The sequence below is a fragment of the Lytechinus pictus genome, chromosome 3, assembly GCF_037042905.1.
Source record: "Lytechinus pictus isolate F3 Inbred chromosome 3, Lp3.0, whole genome shotgun sequence".
NCBI lineage: Eukaryota > Metazoa > Echinodermata > Echinoidea > Temnopleuroida > Toxopneustidae > Lytechinus > Lytechinus pictus.
The window spans coordinates 61,177,390-61,204,627 of record NC_087247.1 but is presented as its reverse complement, the minus strand read 5'-3'; the positions used below and the strand labels follow the sequence as shown (position 1 = coordinate 61,204,627).

Sequence of the window (27,238 nt, the reverse complement as noted above, 5' to 3'; positions counted from 1 at the left end):
CGCGCTCGCGTCAATTCGGTAGTGAGATGCACATCTTTTTCACGATTACAAAAACAGCTCGGAATATTTAATTTTCATTTTTTATTTAACACGAAATGTCCAGAAGTTTGAGCTCGTGATTCGCGCTGGCAACATCTCGCAAGGATGTCCTTTTAACAGTGATTAGCGCCATAATTGACCAAAAATCTAGTTCTACAATTTAGAATTGATTTTTTACAATTCTTTTTTTTTTCGCTGCGCTTTCTCGCGGAAAAGTAATGCCTAATTCAAAATATCTACCTTATCACTTAGAAATCACTCAAAAAAGGCTTTGCTCAACTAAATTTCTATATAACACACAACTACCTCACGCAGATTATAATCTCATTTTGAAAATATCTGTTTGCACCAAAATGCCCATTTTGACATATAAGTGCCCGTTTTGGCTTTGACCCCCCACCTTAAACAAAAATACTTTCTGCCGCCCCTGTCCCAGGTAGTGGAGAAAATACATACGTTGAGAATGGGCATGCCAGGATCAGATGACCGTGGTAATAATAATTATTGCAATGTAAATCGCCTAGAAAAATAAAAAAGTATTATTACTTTGATATTATGTCTAAATCTATCAGGAAATTATTTTTGTTTTACATGTACAAAGGTCAAAATTTTTGCTCGCTCAATACGCTCACTCGCTCCCACCTTTTATACATTTTGCCCTGTGTGCCATGTCTGCCGCCTAGGCATTGTTGGCTCATTGTTCCATATATCGAAAGTTTGAAATGCCTTGGCCTTGGCCTTGAGGTTTTCAGGCCTTGGCCTTGGGTTTCCATGCCTTGGGTTTCCATGCCTTGGCCTTTGCCTTGGCCTTGGGGATTGAAGCCTTGGCCTTGGGTATTAAAGCCTTGGCCTTGGCCTTGGAGGTTTGAGCCTTGACTATACAACACTGCTAGCGACCCTCATCTACTATTATGACTGGCGAACCCCATCTAATATTTTGACTGGCGACCCTCATCCACTATTGTGACTGGCGAACCCCATCTTCTATTATGACTGGCGACCCTCATCTACTATTATGACTGGCGAACCCCTTCTACCATTATGACTGGCGAACCCCATCCCCCAGGACCAAAATCCAGTTAAAACCAATTAGGGCAAAACCAATTGAAACCAGTTGGCCAACTGGTTTCAATAGGGAAATTGGAACAACTGGTTCCAATTGAAAACCAGTTGCCAATTGGTTCCAGTTAAAAACCAATTGAAAACCAGTTGCCAATTGGTTCCAGTTAAAACCAATTGGGCAACTGGAACCAGTTGGCAATTGTTGTCAATTGGTTCCAGTTGTTCCAATTTCCCTATTAAAACCAATTGAATCCAATTGGAGGCAACTGGTTTCAATTGGTTCCAGTTGAAACCAATTGGAGGCAACTGGTTTAAACTGGAACCAGTTGAAACCAATTGGTTTCCAACTGGATCCAATTGGAACTTCCAGTTGGAACGAACTTAATTAGTTACAAATTAATTAGCATTTGCAGTAACTATTTCTCATGCCAACACAGAAGCAGTGTTATATGTCTATTAATACCAATGTAAAGGGCATTGATAAAATACAGACTTTCATGTATATATATTTATATGGAAGATCTTCAAATATATGTACTTTTATTTGATGTAATTTGGTAACAGTTAGTGGTGTACTAATTATCCTTTAATCTGTTTTAATTATAATCTATAACATTTATGAACATGGTTTTCACTGCTAAGTATTCTAAATACTAATCTTTAAAAAGTGTGGTACTTGAAATTGTAAAGAATTAAATAGATACATTGTTAATGATGATTAATCTCATAAAACATTAATCTGTGCACACTGGCAAATAATATGCAAATTAACTGGTTTCAATTGGATCCAGTTGGGTAACTGGAAAATTTCCAATTGGAAACCAATTGGAAATAATTTCCAGTTTCCCAACTGGTTCCAATTAGAATTCATTTCCAGTTACCCATCTTTCCAGTTAGAAGTCATCTCAGTTACCCAATTGGTACCAGTTAGGATTTCCAGTTACACAACTGAATGGTTCAAGTTAGGATTTCCAGTTACCCAACTGGTTCCAGTTAGAAATCATTTCCAGTTGGAAGTCATTTCCAGTTACCCAACTGGTTCCAGTTAGGATTTCCAGTTGCCCAACTGGTTCCAGTTAGAAATCATTTCCAATTGGAAGTCATTTCCAGTTACCCAACTGGTTCCAGTTAGGATTTCCAGTTGCCCAACTGGTTCCAGTTGGGATTTCCAGTTACTCAACTGGTTCCAGTAAGAAATCATTTCCAATTGGAAGTCATTTCCAGTTACCCAACTGGTTCCAGTTAGGATTTCCAGTTGCCCAACTGGTTCCAGTTGGGATTTCCAGTTACTCAACTGGTTCCAGTTAGAAATCATTTCCAGTTGGAAGTCATTTCCAGTTACCCAACTGGTTCCAGATAGGATTTCCAGTTGCCCAACTGGTTCCAGTTAGAAATCATTTCCAATTGGAAGTCATTTCCAGTTACCCAACTGGTTCCAGTTAGGATTTCCAGTTGCCCAACTGGTTCCAGTTGGGATTTCCAGTTACTCAACTGGTTCCAGTAAGAAATCATTTCCAATTGGAAGTCATTTCCAGTTACCCAACTGGTTCCAGTTAGGATTTCCAGTTGCCCAACTGGTTCCAGTTGGGATTTCCAGTTACTCAACTGGTTCCAGTTAGAAATCATTCCCAATTGGAAGTCATTTCCAGTTACCCAACTGGTTCCAGTTAGGATTTCCAGTTGCCCAACTGGTTTCAATTGGTTTCAACTGGAAATTGTTAAATTCCAGTTAAAACCAATTGAAACCAGTTGAAACCAATTGAAACCAATTGAAACCAGTTGGAAATCCAACTGGTTTCAATTGGATTTTGGTCCTGGGCCGCTATTATGACTGGCGAACCCCTTCTTCTATTATGACTGGCGACCCTCATCTACTATTATGACTGGCGAACCCCTTCTACTATTATGACTGGCGACCCTCATCCACTTTTGTGACTGGCGAACCCCAACTTCTATTATGACTGGCGACCCTCATCTACTATTATGACTGGCGAACCCCTTCTACCATTATGACTGGCGAACCCCATCTGCTATTATGACTGGCGAACCCCTTCTTCTATTATGACTGGCGAACCCCATCTGTTATTATGATTGGCGAACCCTTTCTACTATTATGACTAGCGAAGACCTTCTACCATTATGACTGGCGACCCTCATGTATTATTATGACTGGCGAACCCCATCTGTTATTCTGACTGGCGACCCTCATCTACTATAATGACTGGCGAACCCCATCTGTTATTATGACTGGCAACCCTCATCTACTATTATGACTGGCGAACCCCTTCTACTATTATGACTGGCGACCCTCATCCACTTTTGTGACTGGCGAACCCCATCTTCTATTATGACTGGCGACCCTCATCTACTATTATGACTGGCGAACCCCTTCTACCACTATGACTGGCGAACACCATCTGCTATTATGACTGGCGAACCCGTTCTTCTATTATGACTGGCGAACCCCATCTGTTATTATGACTGGCGAACCCTTTCTACTATTATGACTAGCGAAGACCTTCTACCATTATGACTGGCGAACCCTATCTACTATTATGACTGGCGACCCTCATCCACTATTGTGACTGGCGAACCCCATCTTCTATTATGACTGGCGACCCTCATCTACTATTATGACTGGCGAACCCCTTCTACCATTATGACTGGCGAACCCCATCTGCTATTATGACTGGCGAACCCCTTCTTCTATTATGACTGGCGAACCCCATCTGTTATTATGACTGGCGACCCTCATCTACTATGACTGGCGAACCCCTTCTACTATTATGACTGGCGACCCTCATCTACTATTATGACTGGCGAACCCCTTCTTCTATTATGACTGGCGACCCTCATGTATTATTATGACTGGCGAACCCCATCTGTTATTCTGAATGGCGACGCTCATCTACTATTATGACTGGCGAACCCTTTCTACTATTATGAATAGCGACCCTCTTTTACTATTATGACTGGTGAACCCTTTCTTCTATTATGACTGGCGACTCTCATCTACTATTATGACTGGCGACCCTTATGATTAATGTAGCCTCTTCCTTTTTATGACTAGCGACCCTTATCTAGTATTATGAATACCGATCCTCATTGTTGATTATGACTAGCGATCCTTATGATCAATTACCCTTATGGTCCATTATGAATAGTGACCCTTATCTTGCATTATGAAAATCGGACCTTATGACTCATGGTCCTTATGACCTTATGACTAGTGACCCCTTTTCCCTATTATGACTAGCGAACTTTCGGGTATAAGATTTTACACGTTATCGTTATGACTAGCGGTCCTTATGACCAGTTAGTATTATGACTTATGGTCCTTATGACTGGCGGGCTTATCGCAACAAAACAACACGCTCTCCCATACTTTGGTTTAAAAAAATTGTTCTTGCCCAAAGAAGGAATATTCAAAGCTAAAAGGGAACATATTAAAAAGGAACAACAGAACAATTCAAGCAAATAAGTAGATTTGAAAATTAATTTTGACCGCGTAATATGAAAATAATGGCAAATATAATGAAAAGGTTAAGAGGAAGTCTGCTGATTAGCAAGAAGTCCAACCATCATATTTATCATTTTATGCCATTTTGGCGCAAGCCTCCTTTTTAACCCCATACAAAAACATTCCGTGTTCGCTCAAGCATGAACTAAACTAAATTATTTTAATGGCATTTGAAGGATAAGACCTCAGAGCATCTATTGACACCAAAATATAGAAATCATAATTTGAAACAAAAATTTTATAGACTTTTCAAATCTGTCCCGTTTTTTTTATACGCACTGTAGTGTACGTCAGTGTGAACATGTGCTTTGACCTTAATAAGACTGACAACAATGCTAGCTTGGACTGATGATGGAAATGGCACAGGTCTATTGTGTAGCTACATTGTAGCACCTCATATCTTCATTATGGATTATCTGCTGGTAATTGTACTTGCTCACTAATTTTGTTATCATAATTGCATGTGTTTTGAAAGATCATGCAATTAAGGTAATGACTTCAGTGACTACAAGTTTTAAGCATCAACTTTGGAAACAACTAGCTGAACAGAGTTTACTTATTTCAAAGGTGGTTTCTGGTAAGTCATAATCTAATCAACATCTCAGCTGATAATGTTTTAAAACAATGTATCAGGGAATGAAAGTTAACACAATCAGGAAATAATGCAAGATTGAAAGTAAAATATATTTTCATTCCCCCTTATAATTGTGCAATTTGGAAAGAATGAACAACTTATATAATTTTTATGTATGATTGGTTTTTTATTTTCATAAATGTATTGTTAGGATATTTCCTCTTTTTTGTTTACAAATGCATCATGTCATTGGGACTATTGTATAACATTCTCAATAAAATTCCCTTATTATCACCTTGTGTTAGGATGTACATTTATATTTCCATGTATACCCTTCTTTTTTATCTTATATCAAAATGCATTTCCATATAGTGTCTGTTATTCAAATTTGAAATTCATTATTAAAAAATCTAGTTTATTTAAAATTGATTCAACAGCCTGGTTTTCTAATCCAATGCATGTGATAATGTAAATGGGGAAAAAAAATCGTTCACCCTTATTCTTTTTACCAAGATATGATTTTCTGATTGAGATTTATTTCATTCTTATCGTCATTCTCAATAGACTTATATATAGGATATGCATGCGCAAATCAAAGCTATTTATGAGCTTTAGTGGATGTGAATGATCGAGTGGCGTAACGCAAGATTAAAAACAAAGTATTGTTTGGATCCATCTTATTGTGCATAGAGAAATGTATTTCTTACATGGAAATCACTCATGATATCTTATTGTTGTTTTCTCTTTCAAATGAATCCTATCAGGTTATCAGGAGCGGATCCAGCTTTCACCAAGAGGGGGGGGGGGGGGGGGGGGGGCAGAATTTTTTCACCAAGATTTTCCCAAATCGACTGCTCAAAGTTTATTTGTGTTTGTTTCTTTGAAGGGGTAGACCTAACAGTCGCTTCATTCTTACAAAACAACATAAATATATAGAGGCCCTTTTTAAACTGATGCGAGCGTGAAGCACGAGCTGATATTTCTTGAATTATTTTAACTTAGGTCCGGGACATTCTAAGGACATTTTGTCATATGAAAATGGTCATCTTCCTATTCCTCTCCCTAAGCGCCAAATGAAATTTGTCAATATTCCATTATGAAAAAGGGACAATTAAATTATCAGAAATTCATGAAATTTTTTTCGTCTTATGTATTATCGAAAAAGCCCAATGAAAAGTGCCAAAAATAAAAGGAAAATAATTAGCATTTAAATATACAATAATTTCAGAAAAGGCCTACATCATTTCACTTAGAATAAAAACATGGCGGCCGCTGATGAAAGTTAGGATAGAAACAACTATAAATTACATTTCTTCAGATATTTACAAGATATTATGACAATGATGATCGGGCGCCACAGGTTGAAAGGCGATTAACTTTTATTGAAATAGTTCAAACAAAGAAGAGAAAATCGAAGGGAATTAGTACGGTGTCCGATTGTATGGGTATTGTCACTCTAATTATACCCCTTATTTTTCGTTTGATAAAAAGCGATAACGCTTCGATTCTTTGCCTCGATGATAGTGCTGATCAAGGGCATCGCCAAGGGGGTGGGGGCGAGGGGGGGGGGGTGGCAACAACCGCCTCAACTTTTTTAGTTAAAGAAGGAGCGAAAGAAAGTATGACGTTCGCCGCCCTGATAATGATGGTAATCATAACGATGACAATCGATCATAATAAAAATAATGATTTCAATGATAATAATCAATTGTGACAATGATGATCGTCATAATAATGGTAATAGTAATGAACGGAACAGGATCAAGGAAGCCAGATTTGTCAACCATCTCACCTTTCTCAAAAGGTGCAGGGATTCAGGGGTTATCCCCCGCGGATTGGTGCTCCATGCACCTGTCCGTTCCAGACGAGCGGAGCAGGTTCTTAGACATGCTTCTGAGAGTCTCATCAGAGAGAGGATCAGACACGTCCATAACCAGCTCAGACAACTTCAACCTTGTGTTGAAACATCGGAAGAATACCTAAAGTCAAAGCTCTCGAGCAATGATTGGGGTAAAATCGATCGTTTCATCAAATCTTCCAGCCACTTTGTTTTCGAGACAACTAAGTCCAAACAAGTGAGGAAGTTTGAGAAACTGATCCGTCCTTCCCGTTTCAACAAACACCAGCCGAGACACAACCGCCAGCCTAGACACAACTTGCATCCTAGCAAAACTGTTGTCAACCTCAGTCAACGTCAGTTGTCTGAGAATGAACATCAGGTCCTCTCATTGGGACTTAATTTTGCTATGGCTCCTAAGCAAGTAAACCGAAAAGAATTCATCCAGAAGATTGAACCCAGCCTCAGACATCTTACTCGGTCTCAATCAGACACAGTGCGTATCCAAATCTCACAAGTACTGACTTCGGTTAACCCACCTCGGCCCAACCTCACCAAAGCCGAGAAGTCAGGCCTTGCTAGTCTCCGAGAGGATAACTCCATTCATATTCTCAAGGCAGACAAGGGTAATGCTACTGTTGTGATGGACAGATTGGATTATGAGACCAAGGTTCAAAGACTACTGGATTCGGGGACCTATAGGAAACTTCCTAGAGACCCCACACCGGCCATCGAACGTAGGGTTAATGATAAGCTCCTCTCTCTCCAGAGGAAGGATGTCTTGTCTAGACCCATTTACCGACAACTCCGGAGCTCGTCTGGTCCATATCCCATAATCTTTGGGCAACCGAAGATTCATAAACCAGACACTCCACTCAGACCTAGTCTACTAGAGGATCTCCCACGTACGCACTGGCTCAGCATTTGACTTACATCTTACAGCCTCGTGTTGGTCAGGGCGTGCACCACGTGAGAAACTCTAAACATTTCGTTGAGCAGATCTGTCAGATGAACGTCTCTAACAATGACCTCCTCATCAGCTTTGATGTTGAGTCATTGTTCACAAGTGTACCAGTCAAGGATGCTTGCGCCATCATCCTTGAGAGATTGAAATTTGACAGAACTCTCCCTGACAGGACTCAGCTGTCTCCTCTAGAGATCCATGACCTGCTTGAGATGTGCCTCAATTCCACCTCTTTCAGATGGAGAGACACATTCTACAGGCAAACGGAAGGGGCTGCCATGGGGTCTCCCCTGTCCCCAGTGGTAGCCAACATGTTCATGGAACATTTCGAGGAGACGGCTCTCCAGTCAGCAACCCACAAACCCAAAGTGTGGCTTAGATATGTGGACGACACTTTTGTGGTTTGGCAACACGGTGCTGAGGAAACTAGCAATTTCTTACAGCACCTCAACTCTCAACACGAGTGTATCAAGTTCACCATGGAAATGGAGAATGAGGGGTCTATCCCCTTTCTTGATACAAAGATTACGAGGACGGCACAGGGATCCCTATCCCATCAGGTTTATCGGAAACCTACTCACACTGATCGGTACTTGAACTATCGTTCATTCCACCACCCATCAGTGCTGAGATCCAACAACAAGACGTTAGTCAAACGAGCGCATGAGGTTAGTGACCAGATCCACCTGAGAGGTGAGCTTGAGCATATCAAACGTGTTTTGAAATGTAACAACTACCCCTCACATAAGATCTGCACTGAGCTCCCCCCTCGCGGAACCCTCATGTAGGACAACCCAAGGCGAGAGTCGTTCTTCCATATCTGGGAGCAGCCTCTCACAAAATTCAGAGGATTTTGAGAGAAGCCGACATTGAGGTTCGTCATAGTTCCTCAAATAAGCTTCAATCTGCCCTCACTACCCATAAGGACAAGCGCAACTCCAAGGACCTCCCTGGAGTTTACCGAATTCCTTGTGAATGCGGTAAAGTTTACATCGGTGAGACGGGTCGTTCCTTCAACACTCGGATTAAGGAACACAAGGCCCATGGTAGGAGAGACGAGAGGGAAAAATCTGCAATCATCGATCATGCCCATACGCATGATCACCGGATTCTCTGGGATGAGAGTAGACTGGTCACCCGTGTCCCCTACTGGTATCAGCGGAGAGTCAGAGAAGCGTTGGAGATTGAGGAACATAACACTGTTCCTCAAGACAGCGGCCTCCAACTCAGCAATATCTGGCTTACCGTTCTAGACAAAGAGGCTAATTTGCCTAATTAGCCTACCCGGACGTTCCACACACGTGTGAGCACTGCAGTGCATGGGCGGAAGTGGTGACTTTTGTCATTCATGCTAATCCTAGCGGGAATGATAACTGACAGCATTTCCGGTCGCGTCGTCGCTGGTTTTGCGCGCCCAATTTGTGTGTTGTCACGGTTGTCACCCACGTCCGCATATGTGGATGTCATGTGACCTATCTAGCCAATCAGAGACATGTACCCTGCGAGATACCGTGCATACGGCACTTCGACAGAGTATATAAGGCCTGCTTTTACAAACTCTTCAAACTCATTCGGTTTGAAGAGACCAATGATACACCGTTTAAGACTCGGAAAATGTAAATTGAATTATTATCTGTATAAATTTAATCAACATGAAAATGGTCTATGTTCCCATTGTCAGGTTCCTGAGACAATAGAACATTTTTTACTACAATGTAAGAAATATGAAAGTGAAAGAAGAATTATGCAAAGAAGCCTGAAATTAAACAAGCCAATATCAGATCTGGCAACATTATTGGGAAGAAATGCAGATTATAAAGTCATTCTGAATTACGTGAAAAAAACAAAGAGATTCGAATAAGAATATTCCACTGATCTCTCTCCATCTCTTTCTCTCTCTCTCATCCTTTTGTTCTGTTGATTAGTGATAATTCTTACACTACTAAAATTGAGCTTCGACCTTAATATTTAATATTCAGACCGTTGAAATTATTCGAGATCACTTTAAGACATGAAATTCGATCTGAGTACAATGCTCCTATAATTGATTGACAGTCAGTGAAAATAGTGTAGCTAGGAGTTGCCACCTGGGCACTACCCCCTAAATCACCGCAGATTATATAGCCCATATTTTTCAGGGGACTATATTAAATTATGCTCTAACTTTAAATAAAACATATATCGTCAAAATATATGCTTTTCCTATATATTTTGTGATCACTTATATTTTGCCTCTTGTTTATTATCCTCGTACGATACCGGCGTTGTGATTACAAAATTTCAGTGTAGTGTTTCAGAAGTAGAAAACTGCCCTGCCCCCTCCCCCGAGTTTTCCACTCCATTATGTCTTCGGCATCACCTTGTTAATTGTTCGTGTTCCCAAATTTCTTAGTTACCTATTTCTTCTATATTTCCATTTTTTATTTATCGATTGAGTAAATCAAACCTTTATAATTCTTCACATTAATTTTCAATACAAAAATGGAATTGATCTTTAATAAATAATAATGCCAGAAAAACCAAAATGTTAAAGGGGATCGATCATCAAGCTCTAAACCCCAAAAGAGGAGAAATTTCATAGTATTTTTAGCAATTGCAGACAAATTAAACTCAATGATTATTTCTTCCCGACCTAGGCTAGTTTGCCGAAAATCAATTAATCAGGAATAATATTTAATGAAAATAGCGATGATTGCCAAATCACTGTATGTGCGCAGAGCTAGAAGGAACTAACCAGCCCCCCATGGTTGACCTTTGACCGCGCGTATCCTGTTTTCAGTGCGCGTGTCGCCACTCTGCTCCCCTCTACGTTCGTTGATTATGACGTAACAACTGCGTATAATACTTGCATCACACAGCGCGCCAAAACCCTGGTAACGAAATCAGAAAAGCGCGTAAAATTATGTTCGCGCTACTACGATATGTTATTTTTTTTTTTAAATCACATTTCTTATTTTTTTTTGTTTGAAACCAAAGAGGGGGAACTGAGGGCTGCTGAAATAAATCAAAAGTAGGGCCTAGGCGGATAATTGTGGTGAGTAGCAAATTTTCTCAAATTGACTTTGACTTTCGATATGTCGTGGTCTCACTATAGTTTTCGTCTTATTTGTGCATAAAATTGAGCAGATCAGAATTCCACTTTCTATACCCAGTTGTTCTGTGTCCGGACAGGTCATTTGTCCGGACAATCAATTTTTGAAAGTCATAGAAGTTTCATCAATTTTAGGAAATATAGACAACAAAATAGAAGATGATTACAACTAGGCTATTGAATTAATATTTTCAGATCTAGTAGAGACCGCAAGAATTTTCTATCTCATCAACCACTTCATTAAACTGTCTGATTTTTTCATATCTTGATAAAAATAGTGCAAAACAGAAATCTACCAAATTTCATAGTAATCCATGAATCAGTTTTTGAGTAGTAATAATAGAGTAATAATCAAATGAATTTTGAATGAAATTCCACCAAATGCTCCCAATAGGCTCTGTAGTAAACCTGTCCGGACACACAACAACTGGTATGATGGTGGGCCCCAAGTCTGCGCACCTAACAATTTGAGTTAAGATTTAACATGAATTTCTTCTTATTTCACAAAATCTTTTGGAGTAAGTGTACCAAATTTCTCATTAAAAAATGAAAGAAAATATAAATTTTCTTGAAAAACCTTTGGGCAGTCATTTTCAGATTGAAAAAAAAAATGGTACCCCATGTCTGCGCACTCATTCACTTTGCACACGATTCGGGGATTTTGATGACAAAGGCTGCATTTTGAGGCCGTCACATGAAATGCCCTGAATTCATTATTTTTCCACCGTTTTGAGTCGGATTTTTTTATGAATACCTGTCTATGTAATGCATGTGTAAAGTTCGTGCTCGTTGCGTATCTTCTTTTACTAGAATCGCGCAGATACGCGGGTGCGCAGACTTGGGAGACCGCGCAGACATGGGGGAACTGACCATACTTTTATTCACAAGATACGAGACTTTGAACTTCCTTTTTTAATGCCACATCAAAATTGTGGTAGGGGGCCTAGTAACCAAATGTAAACTAAGTACCGTATGGGCACTAGTATTCAACCCGGCATAATTCAAAGATTTTGACAAATTCCCCCAAATATTTAGAAATAGGGAATTTATCTTAATTTCATACCTTTGTTATTTCCAGTGTAATCTGTTGTCGGTATTTTCTTTATCAATTTGTCGACTGTATGCGCGGAGGATCGAATTATGCGGCGATGACCTTTTGCACTGAAATGCACTATAGTATTCAACCTAGTGATGATAGATGGCTAATTTCAAAATGGTTTATATTGCCAAATTAGATCTAGATTTATGTAAGTCTCTGGTTTTGATTAATTCCCTGTTTGGTCTTATCTCAATTGGTCTAGTCCGTAGTCGGATGGGACAAGGGCAGATTGAAAGACAGGGCCATCTTTCATCGCTAGGTTGAATACTAGTGCCGACGGATTGAATACTAGTGCTAAAAACCATCGCCGTATAATTCGATCGCCCGCGCACAAAGTCGATGGGTTGAAGAAACAAATAACGGAAAAAGAATAACCAGCATTTGCTCTTGGAAATAAGACGGGTCTGAAATTCAGGTAAATTCTATATTTCTATATATTTGAGGAAACTCTCCAAACGGGATGAATACTAGTGCCCTTACGGTAGGCTATTTGGAGCATTTTATTATCTTTAATTCTGGGGCCGCGGAACCGGGGGGCACAGGGGGCTTCAGCCCCCCCCCACTTTTTTCCAAAACCGTGTACAAAAACGTAAAAAGGACCATATATATATATATATATATATGATTGTGATTTTTAGCATGGTCAGCCCCGCCCACTTTGAAAACCGTTCCGCGGCCCCTTTAATTTGATACCAAAATCATAAAATTTGGATATCGGGATCATAATGTTAGAAATGCGCTGAACTTTGATTTTTCCCTCAAAACCATGACCATTTTTGGCTGTGTGAAAGCGATGAAAAGGGTGATTTTTTTGCTCTGTGTGCAGTCACCCTACTAGTATGGTGAGACTACAGGCGACCGCACACCTTGCGATTGGTCTGCGACTCAATTTTGGAATAAAACGTAGTAGAATGTGATGCTAATATTGAGACTTGGAATATCTTACTGTGTAATGTTCGAAATCATCGTACGAATCCCTATGTTCAACTCTGTGGCTATGCTATCATCATTCTTAGAATAAAAGCAAATTTAATATCTAGTCGTAATGACGTCATAGCAGTCTTACGATTGGCTACGATTTGAAACTAATTTGGCCTTTACTCCAAAATAAAGGCTTACAATCTTACAAAATGGTTATATTAGTATTCTTTCAATTAATTTTAACCTCAAATAAAATGACGTGTTCCATTCACATTTTCAAAAAATGAGCAAAGTGCGATTTGTTCCAAAATCGGATCGCAAACAGTCGTAAGGTGTGCGGTGGCCTTACCACATATCGACCACCTCTTTTGAAACCGACCACCTTGCGCGCGTTAAAATTATTGCGTATTTATGGGGGGCGTTTCATGAAAGACTTGTCGGACGTTTTATCCGACAAGTCCCATTTTATCCGACAGTTACCATAGGAACAGTGTCTCTCAGCCAATCAAAATCATGGAAAGATGTCAGATCTGACAACTTGTCGGATGAAAATATTGATGAAACGCTCCCCCGGTGAAATCGCTGATAACAACAATCACCGATTTGGTAATGATTTAGTTTCTGAAACTTACATTTGTAAAGTTTTAAATATCAACGTATGTTTTTATATGTATGTATATTCTCCAACATAATTTTTTAATGTTATCTTTGATATCGTTGTAGTCATATTCTTTCATATTGTTTTCGTGATCGCTACTAATTTGTTGTTGTATTTGATCGGCGTATGATCTCGTTGGCATAAATGATAAAATATGCGCGTACCTCAGCTGCATGCGCGTATTATTACCGTGTTTTTTCATGTTTACTTGCTAAGAACACCACAAAGAGTTTCTAAACCAAAAATTAGAACATTTGGAGCTTTATTTAGGGAGTTAGAGGGAAAAGTATGATTTCGCATACTAATTATGCATAAATTAGCATAATCACTTAATAACAATTTGCATGAAATAAATTACTATACAATTTTGTAGATTATTACCGTGTTTACACTTAATCGGCAATTGGTTCTGAACCAAATGCCGATGCAGAATCGGCATTTGGATTGCGTTTACACGTTGTTACAGCTCGCGGTTCAGAACCGCGAGCCGATGCAAAAACCTGATATGATACGCATACCAACAATATACGTCATAATAAAGACAACGCTGGATCAGTGCGCTTGCAATTACGTCACAATGGTAAAGTAATTGAAATGCGCACAAATTGCCGGTGCAGAATCGGCTTTCTGTTTACACGTAGTAAAAAAGCCGATTCTGCATCGGCTCGCGGTTCAGAACCTACTACTTTGGTGGTGCAAATTGCCGGTTCTGAACCGCGAGCCGATTCAAGTTGCTCGCGTTTACACGCTATGAAAAAGCCGATGCTGAATCGGCTCGCGGTTCAGAACCGCGAGCCGATTCAAATGCCGATTAAGTGTAAACACGGTATTATACCGCGAGCCGATTCAAATGCCGATTAAGTGTAAACACGGTATAATTACACTTAATCGGCATTTGAATCGGCTCGCGGTTCTGAACCGCGAGCCGATTCAGCATCGGCTTTTTCATAGCGTGTAAACGCGAGCAACTTGAATCGGCTCGCGGTTCAGAACCGGCAATTTGCACCACCAAAGTAGTAGGTTCTGAACCGCGAGCCGATGCAGAATCGGCTTTTTTACTACGTGTAAACAGAAAGCCGATTCTGCACCGGCAATTTGTGCGCATTTCAATTACTTTACCATTGTGACGTAATTGTAAGCGCACTGATCCAGCGTTGTCTTTATTATGACGTATATTGTAGGTATGCGTATCATTTCAGGTTTTTGCATCGGCTCGCGGTTCTGAACCGCGAGCTGTAACAACGTGTAAACGCAATCCAAATGCCGATTCTGCATCGGCATTTGGTTCAGAACCAATTGCCGATTAAGTGTAAACACGGTAAGTGACTCAAAAATGTTGCTGGTGCCCCCCCCCCCCATGCCGTGACCCACGGTACGCCACTGTGTAAGGCAGAGAGCAGATACATGTATGAAGTTTTGTCCTGCAGCATTAGCATCTCAAGAGATTCTAGCTGCTTGCAATGAGAGGTAATTAATAATACTAATAAGGGAATTCATCTTTGTAGAAGTTGAGATACGTAGTGTCAGACACTTTATGCCATTTACTATGACAGAAGCTTTAGCTCTAATGATGGCCTTTCAGATGATGCTAGCTGTGACATGAGAGTTAGACCTATCCTATCCATTTTCAGAAGATTAAGCTAATAGTTTATAGTATTTATTATAGCATTGAGGTGAGTGGCATATCGCTGGAGAGAAAAAGACATGACAACCTTGATTTAGATATTATATTGCATTCAATGCTGCTATTTAAGATGAAATAATTTCAAGTTATATACTTGATTTCATTTATTATTTCATTGTTTTTGGCAACACATCGCAATCTAATTATGAAGAAGTGTTATTTGGTTATCAACCTTTTTTTAACTTAATTTCCACTGACAATTTGGAAAGAGTTCATTGACCTCTGACCCCTAAATACATTCTCCATGATTTCATACTGAAATTATGTTTTCATAAAAAATTTGCCATCTTTCTTAACATCATTCACAAATAAAATATGAACATAAAGGATAAATTTCTGGTTTTATATATATATATATTTTTCCTCTGATCTTGGATTTCAAGGGTGAAAGTTTATTCTTCATACTTATTTTTGTGTTGTTTAATCTTCTTGTATAAATCTGTGCATTTTGACACCATGATCGCCAACCTACACATTTTCATCTCAGAGATACCATTATATGGTATCTAATGCTAAAAAAATACATTGACCTTTGACCTTCAATTTTGTGGGTGAATGTGCATTCTAGGTACTTAATTTTATTTTATTTCATCTTCTTGTAAGAATCTGTGCATTTTGACACCATGATCACCAACCTGCGTCTTTTCATCTCAGAGATACCCTTATACAGTATGGTATATAATGTAAAAAGGTCATTGACCTTTGAAAAGCTTTGACCTTGAATTTTATTGGTGAATGTGCATTCTAGGTACTTAATTTTTTTTTATCTTCTTGCCATAAGAATTTGTGCATTTTGATACCATGATCGCCGACCTGCACATTTTCATCTCAGAGATACCATTATACAGTATGGTATATAATGCAAAAAGGTCATTGACTAAGCTTTGAAAGGCTTTGAACTTAAATTGTATTGGTAAATGTGCATTCTAGGTACTTGATTTTATTTTATTTCGTCTTTAAGAAAGTTACCAAATTTCTAATTCAAATTTAATTAATTCGTTTAAGAGAGAGAGAAAAAAAAATTACTAATGATTAAACAACGAACGTATGCCCTGTGGAAGTAACCAGAGTCTATTTTGCATGTGTGAACAGAACAGCAGTCGTGGATTCAATATCATCAATGGCATCCGCAGTGTGGCAGAAACTTGGACCCCGTGGCCTGGCTGTCATGGCAGCTGCGGCCACTGGAGTGGGAATCGGAATGACCTATTTCTCATCACCCCAACGGGACACCCAAGCTGCTGTCAACTGCACCTTGTGCGAGGATGGCACGTACACCCCAATCTTTGGCCAGAAGTCCAACTTTCCGCCCTCAGCTAACTTCCCAGACCTCTCGAAGCACAATAACGTGATGGCATCCCATCTGACACCAGGCATCTACAGCCGTCTAAGTCCCTTATCCACACCCAATGGCTTCACCCTTGATCAGTGTATTCAAACAGGAGTAGATAACCCTGGTCATCCTTTCATCAAGACCGTTGGTATGGTAGCAGGAGACGAGGAATCATACGAGGTACACAATTCATTCTTGGAAAGCCATTTTTAGTCAATTTTTTTCATCCACCTCCCATCAACTTATTTTCAGCTCTTATCAAATGTGGTAGTCTATTTTTTCCTCCTCATTCTTTCTGCCCATCATGCCTTTTAGTGTATAGCTCTGCAAATTCAATTCAGGTCGGTCATTTTTTTTTGTTCGACATCTATTTCTATATCATAGAGTATATACTGCAGACTTGCAGATTTGATAACTCTTATTCTTCGATTGATTTTCATCAAACCTTCAATATATTTCTATAATATTTCTGCTTTTATCAAAACCAGCATTACCACAAGGGAAACTTCCCATTTAAAGCCCGGCGCACACTTTGCGATTCGTCGCGATCCAAATTTCAAATAAATTGTAATAACATTGGGTATGGACATTCCAAACAATAAGATATTAACGATCAGAGTTCAGAATAGTGGTAGGACTACTGAAATCGAAATTCAATCTAGTGTGAGCCTTTCCTTGTAGGAATAAAACAAATTCAAATCCAAATCGTAATGACGTCATCATCGGCTGCGACATGAAGCCGATTAGGACTTTACTCCGACCAAAGGGCTTGCCGCAAAGCAAAATTATGATTTTGTTATTCCTAACATTATGCCGAACTTAAAATGAAATAATCTTACTTCTTGGAACTTCCACATTAATGCAAACTGTGAGTTATCAAAAATACGCGTCGCATCTGATCGCATATTGTGTGCTGGGCTTAATTTGCATCTTGAATAAAATACAAAACATCATGCAACTCAATCATGAAGAGTACTTTAAAGAAATATCATTTACAGTATTTGGCGATAAATCCTTCATTCTTCTTGAATGATGAAATATTAAACAAATTCGTATAATGTGTTTTATATGTTGCGGTTCGAAAAACTTTCTCAGATTTTGACCAATGCTCATGAACTTTAGCACACACAGTGCACGGTCTTGAAGTAAAGACATGCAAGACCCATTTCCAAACGCGTTGGGAAATTGTGTTGTTATTATGGTAACGACGTAGGGCGGGGTATTAATCACCTTCAATGAGATTTCTAGTCAAATGCCTATAAAATACAAAACTACATAATTGTAATATAAAACGTGAAAATATCAAATTATAGTCTGAGTTTCATACGATTTTATTATTCTGTGGATTATTAAAAGGTGTTCAAAGAACTGATGGACCCCGTCATCGACGAACGACACAATGGATACGGTCCAGACGATATACATTCAACAGATCTGGATTCTTCCAAGATTCGTGGTGGGGTATTGGACTCAAAGTATGTCCTTTCTTCTCGTGTGAGGACAGGCCGCAGTATCCGAGGACTCAGCCTTCCCCCAGCATGCAACAGGGCTGAGAGACGTATGGTTGAGCAGGTATAGGCCTATTCTCATGATGTTTACATCCTTGTCATCATAAAGAAAAATATATTGAATACAAACAAATGATTTATCTGAACCAATACAATTGAGAAATACAGATGTCATTGGTGATAGGACGATCAAATGCCTTAAGTTGCGGTACGGGGAAGGGGGGGGGGTGTTAAAAAATGATGATTTTGCGGTACACATTTTTTCTTGTATCTCCAAGCCCCCCTTGAACATTTCTTTTGCCCTCCACTCCCCCCCCCCCCCTTAAAATCCAGGGGAGCGTTTCATCAACCTTATGCCCGACAAGTTTTCGGATCTCACAATTTTCCTTGATTTTGATTTGTTAAGAAGCATTGTTACTTTGGGAACCATCGGATAAAACAGGACTTGTCAATGGATAAAACGTTTGACTGTCCTTTAATGAAACACTCCCCTTGTGCCGACAATGAGTGCCATTATTTGGGGGAATTGTCATAAAGCATGTTATACCCCACTGGTATGTAAATTAAAGGTACAGTAGTCGATACAGTATTATTTCCATTCGATAAAATAAATTTATACGCGTATGTAGTATGACAATGATAGAATTAGCTGGAATGTAACATCCATATATGTCATATTTTCACTGCGATAAAACAAAAACGAACTGAAACAAATAGATATCAATGAAGATCATTATGCTACATGATTTATCCCATTCCAAATGAATGTGTTGTAATTTTTAGAATATTTTTTTGTTTTTTTATTTTCATAAATAAAAAAAAGAATATGAAATAAAAGAAAATGTAACACTAAACATCGGAGTATAAACAGGGAATTAAAGATCACGTAAAAGGATGACGATTTTTTTTTAATCATTGAGAAATTGTGAATTGAAAGCATTTCTCGCTTTCACAAAAAGTAAAATGCAACATTTCAATAAATTTGTTTGTTGATAAATCAGGTTGTCGCGGATGCTCTTGGCGGTCTGAAAGGCGAGTTGGCTGGTCATTATTACTCATTGGTTACCATGTCAGAAGAAGACCAACAACTGCTCATTGATGATCATTTCCTCTTCGACAAACCAGTCTCTCCTCTTCTAACATGTGCAGGAATGGCAAGAGATTGGCCCGACGCACGAGGCATATGGTATGTTATTTGTTAATGTTTATATTATTTTGGTTATCGTTAATTCCCCCCCCCCCCCGGCCCCTTAACACGAAAGCAGAAGAGTACTAAAACGAAGAAATAGTTCGGCTGTAGGTGGTGATGTCTTTATTCACTGGCGTACAGATGGAGAGTTGGCCCAGGGAGCAGTTTCCCCCAACCCCCGACCAAGCCGAAAAAAAAATCCACGACCAAGCCGAAAAAAAAAACATACAAGAAAGAAAAGGGAATAAATATTAGGAATTATTACTCTCTTACTATGTTAGAAATCTGTCACAAAATAAGATTTTTATCTAAGAAACGGCCCATCATCGCTTCGCTACCTCGCGACTAATAATTATTTTCCCTCCGATTTCCATGTTATTGTGTTTTCATCATTACATGTGCACCACTGACTCTTATATTAATAGGCACAACAACAATAAGAACTTCCTGGTATGGATCAACGAAGAGGATCATACTCGAGTTATTTCGATGGAAAAGGGCGGTAACATGAAACGGGTCTTCGATAGATTCTGCTCTGGTCTTAATCAGGTATAATAGTTTAAGTCAAAATGGGGAAAAGTATGTAGGAGAAACTATATCAGTTAATAATCCAAAGTAAAAGAAAAAAAACATAAAAATGTTACCCGGTTTATAAAAATATCAATTATATAACGCGCTCAAATCGGATTAATGAAATTACAAGAGGTGATTGAAAATATACAAATTTGCAATTTATCAATTTCAGTGTTTTCAGTTAAATTACAAATTGAGAGACATGACTGGAGTTAGTTCAAATTTTAGTACATTCTCTTTTATATTCCACGATTGAATGCTCATCAATGATAAAGAAAAACTGTAATAAAATAATGAAAGCACTATTAAATTTAATGTACTTCAGTTACATTTTAAAATTTGAAATTTTAAGATTTTAAAATGCTATTTGTAAAACTGCCGAATGTATTCTATTTACCTTGTTCTCGCTTGTGTTTGTTTTATTTTTTACCATACAAAATCATAAGAACAAATAACAAAATTGTTTTGAGCACAGGGTCCCATGAATAACATTGGAGATAATCAATTCCTTGAAATAATATCATGGCTTGAAATAAAGCATTCATTAGTTTGTTTTGAGAACAGAAACAAATAGTATTAAACAAAATATGCGGTATTCTGTTAATTAGAAAACCTAGGTTTACCCTTGGCTAAACCTAGCATTTTAAACCGCACTTATGGAGTACTGAGTTCATAATATTTCTTCAATATCTGTGGCTATTATTATGATAAATCATTAAAATTCATTATATTTTTGTATTTTCCATTCTTCCCATTTCACGACTCAGTTAATTTTTTGAGATTTTTTTTTCAGAAGGATAAGAATTATTTTTAATTGATATACAACTGGTACCCCATTAAAGTGTGGTCCAAGTAAACCCAAGTTTGATTCAAGCATCAGAATAAAAAATGAAATAAACTTATGCCGCTATGATTATATAGCGTATTTGTATTTGTATATTTATGTTTATATCAATGATAAAAGAAATATAAAATTACATCAACGATGATATATTATGATACGTACTAGTAGTCACAACTTGTACTTGATCGCGTTCGATGTATTTTAACTGTAAATTACTTTGGATGAATCTTTGTCATTTATTCTTTATTAACGTTTTTCTTCTATCTGATTTACCCTTTAAATGGAATTGTTTAGTTTTGTGCTATACGCTGTGTTATATGGACCCAAGTTTCTATATGCAATTCTTGTTAAATCTTCAATTGATTGGGTTTAATAAAGATGAAATACCTTTGAGAATCTCATTATACATGTACAATACTTGTAACATTAATGATCTCCAAACTTCTGCCCAATAATGGTACAGGGTGGTATAACTCTCATGATGGGCCTACTGTTTCCCGGGGGGGGGGGGCACTCGACCAAAAAAGTGGTAGGGGTGTGCCGCGGACGAGACAAAAAACGGGGGCCTTGGAGCGGGCTTATTGTAAAAAGGAGGGTCCTCGGAACGGGCTTCGGAACTACAAATGTTTGTGAAAACGGGGGTCCTTGGAACGGGTCGCCTGCGTGTGCATCCCAATGGAACGAGCATACGTGCATGCAGCTAGCACGGCGCACGGGCGCCGGCTGCGCCAGCGCAGAGGCGGTGGTCGGAAAGCGCTCTCCGGCCGCTTTTCACCAAAATTGCGGCTCATCGTAGCAGATCAATGCGACCGGAACGGCGTAACGGAAAATCTGCGAAGCTTTGGAGCGGATTTCTTTCTTCTTTTTTTCTCGATAAGAAGAAAATGCTATGCCTTGGAGCGGCTTTCTTTGTTCTTTTTCTCAATAAGACAAAAATGCTATGCCTTGGAACGGAAATTTGAGTGTAAAAATGGGGGTCCCCTCCGCGGCACATACCCACTATGCATTATATACTGAGTGCCCCCCCCCCCCCCGGTACTGTTTGACATTTTCGATTTTAAACGATCGTTATTTTTAGACTTTTCTCTTTCTTCCATTATTATATTCCCGGAATTAACAGGTTGAGGAGTTGATCAAATCTAAAGGATGGGAGTTCATGTGGAATGAGCATCTTGGATACATCCTGAGCTGTCCTTCTAATCTTGGTACTGGACTTCGAGCTGGAGTACATCTCAAAATTCCCCATCTTTCGAAGGTATACTAAATAAGCCTATATTTGCTTTACATCGAAAGACGGGTGATGGTCTCAAGCCTTATACATTGATGCTCGTTAAAAATACACGTGATACAAATCCTCAAACGTGTTTTATTGAATTGTTAAAATAGATTACTGCTATTTTGCTCATTATGCAGAAATAATACTACTATTAATAGTGGTGTAAAATTTCTGTAAACAATTTCAAAGAGGGCATTCATTAGATGCTTGTGATCAATACTCCTGGGGGGGCGTTTCATGAAAGGACTTGTCAGACGTTTTATCCGACAAGTCTCATTTTATCCGACAGTTACCATAGTAACAGTACCTCTCAGCCAATCAACATCAGAGAAAGATGTCAGATCTGACAACTTGTCAGATGAAAATGTTGATGAAACACTCCCCAGATACTCACCCAATTGCCGGTCATGGCAGCATTTTTTTTTTGCGACATTTTTTAAGATGGCTGACAATGCCGACTGAATTGGCACTAGCGATCACTATGACTTATCGTCTGAACAAATGAATTGCTGAATTATAATTAATTTAAAAACCCTTGTATAAAAATAACACGTCCGGACAAGGGCGCGAATCTCCCTTATACTGTTGTTTCCTGCAGAGGCGTCGATCCGGGGGGGGGGGGGGGCAATCGCCTCTCCCATGTAAATATTGGGGGAGGGCAAACTATCGTTTTGCCCCCCCCCCCCAATAATTCCGCGCTCGCATCATTTCTGTAGCAAAAACGAATACTTTTCATGATTAAATATGTGAATAGAATGTCCCGTTTTCAGTTCTAAACCTCAAAAGGACGCCCGCTTTGATTTGCAATAATCTTTTGTTGGATTATAGCTTGTTCTTTTTTAAATACGTCCATTAAACTGTCAATTATTTTCAGATCGAAATATCAAAATTTTCAGCTCACGCGAACATCTATTGTTCTTTTAAATACCCATCTTAAACATTAGTACCAAAAATGCTTAGAATATCAAGCTTTCAGGTCAGAATATAACGAAATTTCAGCTCGCTCTCGGCACTCACATTATCTGTGTAGTGAGATATGTATCCTCCTCATGAGTTACTACACACAGTCCTATACCTGTATACAGGTACATTTTTCCTGTTTTCAGGTCAGTATATTAAAAAAATTAGCTCGCGTTTCGCGCTCGCATTAATTTGTTGGTGAGATATCTGTCTCTTTCTCATGAGTCATATAATATATATATATATATGGTGTCCTGCGTCATATAATTATATATATAATGGTGTCCTGCGTCATCTGTTGAGTTGGCCTCGCCTCATCTCTGTTTAATATTCACAACTCAACAGCGATTGGTAGAAGTAAACTTATCATCACACTATATATATATATATATATATACATAGATCTATGTGTGTGTGTGGGTGAGTTTGTTTGTTTTGTGTGATCGAGCGCCTTTGGATCTTTAATTCATGATTTTGCCCCCCCCCCAATCTGAAAAATGGATCGACGCCCCTTGTTTTCTGGCTATCGTCTACCCCCCCCCCCCCCATTTAAAAAAACAGTCCCATCATAAAAATTTTGTTAAAAACGTCCGTACTTGTAGGCCCTATTTGCGGGAACTCCCATATTTCGAATCCCCTGATCCCGATTCCGTCACTTGTGAAATCAATAATTTTGATATAATCTTCCATAACGCTGACAATCCACTTTCTCATCTGTATTAGGATGTCAAACGACTAGATGATATCCTTGATAAACTTCGTCTTCAAAAGCGTGGAACTGGAGGTGTTGATACGGCAACTGTTGGTGATACCTTTGACATCTCAAACAATGATCGACTTGGGCAATCAGAGGTATCAATAATGCTAGTTCTGTAAAATATAATTTCCTTCTCACAATTTTAATTCGATCATTTTGGAAAAGATATGTTATTTTAAAAGTAGAACGAAGCCCCTCACGCTAGTTGGCAAGTATTCACAAAAGAAAATCAAAGAAACAAATCAAAGTTTGAGAGAAATCGATTCAGTAATAAGAAACTTTATATCATCATTGTAATGCAGAGATCACTGATGTAATGGACATTCTCAAATAGGCATTACCACCAAGCTATGTGATGTAACATTCCCTCATTACTTTTTGTACATACAAAGAGAATGAGCAAGAATAGATATTTGGGGGTATATTATCAGTGTACAAAGAGGAGAATTGTACATGACTTGTATGGCATCACAAATCTTCGAGCCATTGCCAAGAAGAGGATCTCCATAATGCTCCATTGCATAAGTGATTTCGACATTTCAATGTTAATAATGACTAAGGTCAAAGGTCATTTAGGGTAAATTAGCTTAGACCATGTTGGGGAATCAACATCAAAATCTTAACCTAAGGTTAAGTTTTTGAAATGTCATAACTTAAAAAATATATGGACCTAGTTTATGAAACTTGGACATTAGATTAATCAAGTATTACTGAATATCCTGCCTGAGTTTCAATTCACATGGCCAAGGTCGAAGGTCATTTAGGGTCAATGAACTTTGGCCAAGTTTGGGGTATCTCTTGAATTACCATCATAACTTTAAAAGTTTATGGATCTGATTCATGAAACTTGAACATAAGAGTAATCAAGTATCACTGAACATCCTGTGCAAGTTTCAGGTCACATGATCAAGTTCAAAGATCATTTGAGGTCAATGAACTTTGGCCAAGTTGAGGATATTTGTTGGATTACCATCAAAACTTTGAAAGTTTATTGGTCTAGTTCATAAAACTTGGATATAAGAGTAATCAAGTATCACTGAACATCCTGTGCGAGTTTCAGGTCACATGACCAAGGTCAAAGGTCAATGAACTTTGGCTATGTTGGGGGTATCTGTTGAATTACCATCATAACTTTAAAAGTTTATGGATCTGATTCATGAAAATCGGACATAAGAGTAATCAAGTATCACTGAACATCCTGTGCGAGTTACAGGTCACATGACCAAGGTCAAAGGTCAACGAACTTTGGCCATGTTGGGGGTATCTGTTTAATTACCATCATAACTTTAAAAGTTTGTGGATCTGATACATGAAACTCAGACATAAGAGTAATGAAGTATCATTGAACATCCTGTGCGAGTTTCAGGTAACATAAGGTCAAAGGTCAATGAGCTTTGGCCATGTAGGGGGTATCTGTTGAATTACTATCATAACTTTAAAAGTTTATGGATCTGATTCATGAAACTTGGACATAAGAGTAATCAAGTATCACTAATCCTGTGCGAATTTTAGGTCACATGAACAAGGTCAAAGGTCAATGAACTTTGGCCATAATGGGGTATCTGTTGAATTACCATCATAACTTTGAAAGTTTATGGATCTGATTCATGAAACTTGGACATAAGAGTAATCAAGTATCACTGAACATCTCATTCGAGTTTCAGGTGACATGACCAAAGGTCATTTATGGTCATTGAATTTTGCCATTTTGGAGGTAATTATTAGATTGCTGTTATAACTTTCAAAGTTTATAGATATAGTTTATAAAATGTGGATATAGGGGTAATCGAGTATCACTGACAAGTCTTAGGTCGCATGATCAAGGTCAAATGTCAATTATTGTCAATGAACGTAGTATATTGTATCATTATATGAATGGTGTTTTTTGTGAATAATTATTTTATAGTAGTTTTCAAAGTCAGCACTGCTGCTATGAATCGCGCGATGCAGGTTAGACTGCCAAAGGCGCTCCACTTATTGTTTTTGTCTATTCAAATTTAGAACGCTGGTGTAAAAATACGGAGATGGAGGATCCCTCTCCCGAAAAGAATAATTTTTATTGTATTTTGTGAAATGTATTGTTTTCAATACCATAGTGTTTTCATATTATTTCTTTGAATATCTGTATTAGTTTATTTTGTACATGTCATACCTACGACAGAATTTATAAATTAATTTGAAAGCTTATTTAGGGGGTGATTGTTATTTCAAGTTAGTTTTATGTCTCTGCCCTGATACGCAACTGATGCAGATTAAACCGTCTTGGATTATGATAATGATTTTTATCCTGAGATAATTTCATCAAGCAATCTTCCTTTTTTTCTTCTTTTTTTTAAATTTCAGGTCCAGTTAGTTCAGCGCGTAATAGATGGTGTCGATCTTCTTATCAAGATGGAAAAACTCTTGGAGAAAAACCGCTCCATCGAGCATTTGATGCCTAAATAAACATCACCTAGTTCATCCGATCAATATACATCGTATTAAAGCCAGAATCAGGAACATTGATTAACAATACTTTACAAAATTCTGACAAAACAAGAATAATGTAGATGTAAAAGATAAACCGCTTTTTAAATAGTAATTATTGATACCTCGTGTGACTATAATATTGACTACCCTGTGAAATATACACTTAGAATTGTTTGTTTATGATGGATTAGTATACTCAAATTGAAGAAAATAAATTAGGAAATATTGTTGAACATTCGAGATATAGGGATTTAAAACTTTTCAAAGAAAACAATTAGAATGACATTCACGACAGAAAATAAAAATCGATCTCACAAGACCAAGGAATGGACCAGAATGAAGATATAATTTGATTTATGAGGTCTGTTATATTATAAAGTATGAAGGTCTTACAGGCATATTATATCATGATGAAAGTTTTCAAGAATATAGCACAGATTATTTTTATTTAGATGATATTTGAATGAATATTTATATACACAATATTATATTTATCTTGAAAGAATTATACCGAAGTGAAAATGTACCTGTGTCATTGTATAAAGAATAATGTTTGCAAAATTAGCAGTTTGAATTTAATTTGAACCAATGCGCTGAAATAAAAACAGTCACATTAGTAAATTCATGTCGATCTCTTTACTTACCTTCATTTGTATCAGCAAGTCTGTTTATTATTGTGAATGATTATAGTGAGGATGTAAAAATGTAGGAAAAATACAGTGGCATGATAGCACAACCATGAATGGTCCCATGCAGGTCACCCCTGGGGAGCGTTTAATGAAAGGCTTTGTCGGCGGGCTTTTCGGACGTATTTAGCCGACAGTGACCATAGTAACATTGCTTCTACTAGCCAATAAAAAAGGGAAAGTTGTCAGATCTG

The 27,238-nt window shown here is 38.2% G+C and overlaps 3 protein-coding genes across 3 annotated transcripts; all 3 read left to right on the top strand.

Moving 5' to 3' along the window:
- Nucleotides 1–6,889: 6,889 nt before the first annotated feature.
- On the top strand, nt 6,890–7,960 carry LOC135153452 (uncharacterized). Its single transcript, XM_064096041.1, has one exon. It carries the CDS (start codon nt 6,890–6,892, stop codon nt 7,958–7,960), a length of 1,071 nt encoding a protein of 356 aa, XP_063952111.1.
- Nucleotides 7,961–8,040: 80 nt separating this feature from the next.
- On the top strand, nt 8,041–9,275 carry LOC129255441 (uncharacterized). The gene is made up of 2 exons (XM_064096040.1): nt 8,041–8,689; nt 8,785–9,275. The coding sequence occupies exons 1-2, from the start codon at nt 8,041–8,043 to the stop codon at nt 9,273–9,275; spliced, it is 1,140 nt and encodes a 379-aa protein (XP_063952110.1).
- A 7,274-nt stretch (nt 9,276–16,549) lies between these two features.
- Nucleotides 16,550–26,982, top strand: LOC129256174 (creatine kinase U-type, mitochondrial-like). The gene is made up of 7 exons (XM_054894438.2): nt 16,550–16,962; nt 18,139–18,354; nt 19,292–19,476; nt 19,905–20,028; nt 22,017–22,151; nt 23,856–23,984; nt 26,233–26,982. Exons 1-7 carry the CDS (start codon nt 16,570–16,572, stop codon nt 26,332–26,334), a joined length of 1,284 nt encoding a protein of 427 aa, XP_054750413.1. The 5' UTR covers nt 16,550–16,569; the 3' UTR covers nt 26,335–26,982.
- Nucleotides 26,983–27,238: the final 256 nt, after the last annotated feature.